General features: G+C 46.6%; 1 protein-coding gene across 1 annotated transcript in view; it reads right to left on the reverse strand.

Moving 5' to 3' along the window:
* iqsec1b (IQ motif and Sec7 domain ArfGEF 1b) overlaps positions 1-694 on the reverse strand; it is a 144,931-nt gene extending 144,237 nt beyond the window's left edge. The window contains 1 exon segment of the mRNA XM_077007651.1: positions 73-694. Coding sequence (XP_076863766.1) covers positions 73-356 — 284 coding nt within the window. The 5' untranslated portion in view covers positions 357-694.
* Positions 695-6,051: the final 5,357 nt, after the last annotated feature.

Raw genomic sequence — 6,051 nt, forward strand, 5'->3', positions numbered from 1 at the left:
ATGCGCTCACTCTCCGGGTCAGACGTGGACATGTAACAAACGCTGTCGTTTCTTGAAAAAGTAGGCACTTACTTTTCTTGAATGACGTGTTCTTTGATGGCCCCGAGCGCAGGGAGGCTGTTTCCCTGCTGGAGCCTGCAGGTAGCTAGGTGCTGTTGGTGCTGCTCCTTCAAACACGCGTTTTCATTACACAGATCGGACACTTGCTGTTCAAGCTCTTCAATACGGTTCCTCTGCTTCTCCAGCAACTCCTGTTGTGTTTCGATGATTTTATTGAGCTCCTTAAGGAATTCCGCCGCCTTGCTGGGATTTTCGGTCGGGTTTTCCATTTCGCCGTACGCGAAATGCCCATCCATGGGTGATATCTCGGAGCTTTGCTTGGGGGGGGTGAAGAGGGGTGTTAGGCTCGTGCGCCGTCAAAATCCAAGTGCTGTCTCCGCCATTGTTTATGTTTGGTGGCGATTGGTTGAGTGTAGAAGTTGGCCAGGCGTTTGTCCGCTGTAGCGCGCCGTCCACAGGCTCTGCACCACAATAACTAACCTCCGTAAACTGCTCTGTGGACGGGAATTCATTTAACCCTTCAGTGGGAGGTCCGTTAACACGGGCTCTATTCTTAAGTCCCAAAAGTAGAGTCATTTGGCTGAAAAACAGCAATTGTGTAGAATAGGACAGGCGCGCGCCCGGCCACGCCGATTTAAAATGTTTAGGAAGGGCTCCTCCATTCTCGTGCGATCAACAAGTACGCGCCCGGCCTGTGTCGGTGTAGTGTCCGCTTTCCAAACCACCCCACACTGCCTTCTGAGGAACTGTGTGGACTGATCGCGTGTTACCTTGTACAGTAAAGCACAATTACCCGCGCAACAATAACATTTAATAATAATAACAATATTTAAGCTCACCCCTGTAGTATATAAGAACAGGGAGTGATATGACTTACGTTAAGTGTAGTCTTACACACCACCTTATTAGCCTTAATCAGTGCTTAGTTAGACAAAACTTTCAGGTTCCAAATGTTTATGTAGTTACTAGATTTAGTAGATACCCATTTATTAGAAACTTTTTATTTTTCGTTGTTATTATTATTGTTATTACTTGATTCGTTTCAAACGCTCTATACAAATATCAAGCAACAATATATCAAATAAAACAGCATAGTATAGCTTAATACTAGAGTGAGATGAGATATGTTTCTTTTTTCTTATTTCCCTCATTGGTGCAAATTCATTTACCTCCCCCTTGTGGTTATCGTAGGAAATTACATGGTGGGGTCATAAATAGTGCAGATGTGTATTTCATATCATTCATTTGGTTCTAGGCCCCTTGAATGTAACCAGAGTTGATCATCATGATATTGTAACAAACACAACAATAAGCTCTGTGTAAACCTTTCAGAAAGGTCACTGCCACAAACCCACACGACACGATAAACCCCCAAGCAAGGGGGTAGATGGAGAGCTAAATCAAGACGTAGATGGAGAGCTAAATATGTCACGTGACGATGATTGAACAGCGGCGTCTAGAATCAGCTCTCCTGTGTGATGGCACTCCCGCACCTCCCCTCTGGAGCTCTGAAGTTGTTCGGGCTTCACTCGTGCATTGTGTAGCTAATGAGAAGCTAAGGAAGAGATAATGGGCATAATTCACACCGCGGCGTCTGTGATCTTAAACACGCCAGCGTCATCACAGAGCGGCGACGGGACTGCGGCGGATCTGAGGAGAGCTGCCTGCTTTCAGCGCAAAGATATTTTTAGAATCCTTTGCGTTCCCTTCATTCGCGTCCCATTCTGACACTTTAACTCGGAAAGACAGGACCAGAGCGTGGCTTTGCTCACACGGAACTGCGCAGAACAAAAAACGCCTTTAATGTGGGAAAATTAAATCTGGAGCAGGTGAACATACAAGAGGTTTTATTGAAAGTTTGTACGTATTTTTCTAGTTCTGTACGCACGAGAAAAAGCATCTTTAGTGCTGTCTGCCTCCTTGTGCTTCTGTCGGTGACACAGGACGGCGTTTCTCCTGAGGCAGGCTGTTATTCAGCGTGCAAATCACAGCAATAACAGCCCCAGAAATCAGAGGCGCACTGGTCAGTCTGCATAAGAGAGCGTTTGTTCGTCCTTTTACAGCCTTTTCAGATGTGTGGCTTTGTGCTGCAGCCTAGTTCCAGCCACTTACACAAAGGCGTTACATAAACGAAATCAGGTCTCCTTGACAAACCCCATCATGGATTTGTGTTCAATCAACTTAAAGAGGTTCACCTATTCAAGAACTATTATATATTTGTACATATGAAGAGAGAAACTGAGACTCTGAGAAGGTGGAGAGGAACAGTGCAGATCTTTCCTTTGATCCTTTCTGAACTGCAGGAACATATAAAAGTCTTAAAACAGTTTCATCAGAGATGTTCTTTTATTGCCTTTCAGGAATATCCTCTTGAATCTGTCGATTGCAGAGAGAAGCTGTGTTTTTGTGAACATTTGATCGGCGATGTCATGAGGGCCGACCTGAGTGTTGACCAGCTTTCAGTCAAGGCCCAAAATCAGGAAGCACGTCACACAGCTTGATTGGTGCTCTGAGTGCATCGTGTCTGCCTCATTCTGAAATGATTATAGCCCAAAAGGAAGGCTGTCATCATCATCATCTCTCTCACTCTCCCTCTCCATAACCATTCTACTCTATCTATTCTGTCTGTTAGGGATATTAAAAGTCTCTGCCTATGGCTCCCTCCATGGTAAATCATTCCATCACTGCGGCAGCCGGAAGAATGAATGTTAGCTACAGTCTGCTTGTCACTGTTTATGTGGACAAATATTGTTTTATCAAAGCAATATGTAAACATATGGAACTGTTTTCACAAGCAGTAATTGTAATTCATTTGATGGATAATTGGCTATGACTCTTTACTGTTCAGCTGAATGACTTGGTATTGGTGGTAATACTAGCACTGGGGAGGTGGGTGGGGCCATTTATCTAATAGTAATACTAGCTGCAGGCTGGTGGGTGGGGCCATTTAACTGATAGTAATACTAGATGCAGGCTGGTGGGTGGGGCCATTTAACTGATAGTAATACTAGCTGCAGGCTGGTGGGTGGGGCCATTTAACTGATAGTAATACTAGCTGCAGGCTGGTGGGTTATTAAAAATAATATTCATTTCTGAGTTCAAAATGCAAAAAATAGCTACACTACAATGTAATAACAGAGATCCACTCAGTCAGTGATGAGAGATTTATCCGAGATCCACTCAGTCTGTGATCAGAGATCTATCAGATCTATCCGAGATCCACTCAGTCTGTGATCAGAGATCTATCAGATCTATCAGAGATCCACTCAGTCTGTGAACAGAGGTCTATCAGATATCTATCAGAGATCCACTCAGTCTGTGATCAGAGATCTATCAGATATCTATCAGAGATCCACTCAGTCTGTGATCAGAGATCTATCAGATATCTATCAGAGATCCACTCAGTCTGTGATCAGAGATCTATCAGATATCTATCAGAGATCCACTCATCCTATGATCCATGCTTGCTTTTTGCACAACGCCCCACGGGTGTGGCTGTCCCCCCGGGCCGACTTCAGGACACGGCGTGTCTTCACCCTGAATTAAGTGACTCTGCCATCAGCTCCTCTGCAAAGGGAGCATCCATTTCAGGTTCTGTTTAGTCAGTCGACTGAATTCTGATGCTATGAGAAGAGCACAGGCCCACTTTACTGTTGCACCGATCGATCCCGGCATGCTCAGTTTAGCTTACTCTGCTTTCGCTTATTCATGATGAACGCAGGAAGAAGATAAATAAATCAAACCACAACAATCCCCATAATGGCGCAGAGTTTGTACTGCTGCTCCGGGCTGGGGAAGGTGTGTATTGATCATGAGGTTTGGCCCCTGTTCAAGCCCCACTCTGAGGATGCACCACAGAGGTGAAACGTGGCACGCACTGGCTTCGTGGCCCCAGCAGGGGGCGACGTGTTCGTCTGCCGGTCATGTTTGCGTGAGGTTTTTCTGGACCCTGGCGAGCGGGAATCTGTCCGTGTTCTTTTAGAAGCTCTGCTGGGGGCCGCGTCCTTCTCCTCCCACGAGGCAGCCGAGACATGTGGCACCGTGAGCGGCTGCTGCAGAATGCTGGCCAAGTGCATTAGCGCAGCCGTCTGCACCATATGCGCAGCCGTCTGCACCATACGGCCTGGGCTTCTGACACTTTTTCATCGGGAGACTGAGATAAGTGTCAGAAAGCAGACAGTGTCTGGCTGGGTGAGCCCGTGTGAGCCTAAAGAAAACAATGACAGATCCTCTGTTTCTCTTTCTCTCTCCCTCTCTCATTCTATCTCTCTCTCTCTCTCTCTCTCTCTCTCTCACACACACACACACATTTAAGCTCTTCTTTTCTTCTCAGGAAGATGTTCTTGAGGAAGACATGCATAATTAGTAGCCTACATGTTCCTTTCTAACAGATTAGACTACAAAGACCAGCAAATTGTTTTTTGTGTATAACACAAAAGCCAGCAAAAGGCAGGAGGTTCTTGAGTGGTACTTCCTGGTGGTATCAGGGGCCCAACTCAACATTCACTCTCATGGGTCTGTCTGGAAAACCCACGGCACTCATCTAGCATAGTTTCCATCAGTCCAGTTTCAGAATTTGCAGGCCTTCAAAAGCGGTGTGTGTGTGTGTGTGTGTGTGTGTGTGTGTGTGTGTGTGTTGGATGCAGTTGGATTTGGTGTAATCAGTGCACTTTGTTTTCACATCTCACTCATGCATCCAAATTTAGACTAACCATCAGCATATCAAGAACATTTCGAGCTAACTTCTAGAAAGAAATGGCTTCTATGCCTTGATTCTGCTTGAATACATTTGCTGTGTATCCTAGTTGCTGTCATAAAATTTTCATACCCATACAGTGGTTGCTATGCCAGCCATATCCCAGAGGTACCAGAGAGGAACACCTTGCCCTCCCATTTCATTCCTCCTGGTAGACAGTGAACCTCCAGGCCTCCATCTGTTTACAACAGGCCTCCATCCTAACCACGCCCACAGAAGCCAATCCTCGTAATCTCTGCATGCAAACGCGACGGCCTTCCAATCGGCTCTTGTGTGTAAACAGTTTAAATGGCTAGAGATCAACCAGAGGCCTGTTAGTGTTGGGTTAAATTTAGCGTGATGATTCCAGGAAGACGGCGTGCACTCTTTGTTCAGTGATAACGGTGCATAAGTGGTGCGAGAGTCTGGCCACGTGCTTGACCATCTTGGCACGCCGACCGTGACACTACGGGAGGGCCGGTGTGGGCAGGCTCCTTCATCTTCACTGATGACCTCGTTAGGCTTAGGTTTGTGTCCAGCACCGGGGCCACCTGCAGGTGGTGGGGGCCACAGCGAAGTGAGGCTGGTGTCTGCATAATGTTCTGTGGAATATGGGGAGCGAGGGGGAGAGAGAGAGAGAAAGAGAGAGGAGAGGAGAGGGGGAGAGAGAGAGAGGAGAGGGGGAGAGAGAGAGTGAAAGAGAGAGGAGAGGAGAGGGGGAGAGAGAGAAACAGAGAGGAGGGGAGAGGGAGAGACAGGGGGAGAGGGAGGGAGAGAGGAAGGGGGGAGGAGGGAAAGAGGCAGAGAAAGAGGAGGGGGAGAGAGAGAGAGAGAGAGAGGATCGAAAGAGGAAGAGGTTCAATCAGTTCAAATCTGCAAATACCCGCTTAAGTTACAGGAGGAGGAATCAGAAAATGATTTTATGTTTGTGTATTACTCTGCAGTTGCTCTCACATCTCAGCTGCCACTAAACTGCTACTTAATGTAGACACTTAAGCTTAAACAGACTGATCCTGGCTTGGATTATTGGTTTATTTATATTCCTGCACTCTCTATTTGATTATTATAATTACTTTTCAGCAACTTTCACATTCGATTATATTTCAATTATACTCCAATATGTGAACCTTTATCTATGTTGTCCGTTGTGCTTCAGTAGAAGAGGCCGACGTCTGTAGTAGTGAGAGGGTTAGCCCTCCCCTACCCTCTCCTGCCCTCCCCTGCCCTCCCTTGCCCTCCCCTGCCCTCTCCTGCCC

The sequence above is a fragment of the Brachyhypopomus gauderio genome, chromosome 1 (genome assembly GCF_052324685.1).
Source record: "Brachyhypopomus gauderio isolate BG-103 chromosome 1, BGAUD_0.2, whole genome shotgun sequence".
In the NCBI taxonomy this organism is placed as follows: Eukaryota; Metazoa; Chordata; class Actinopteri; order Gymnotiformes; family Hypopomidae; genus Brachyhypopomus; species Brachyhypopomus gauderio.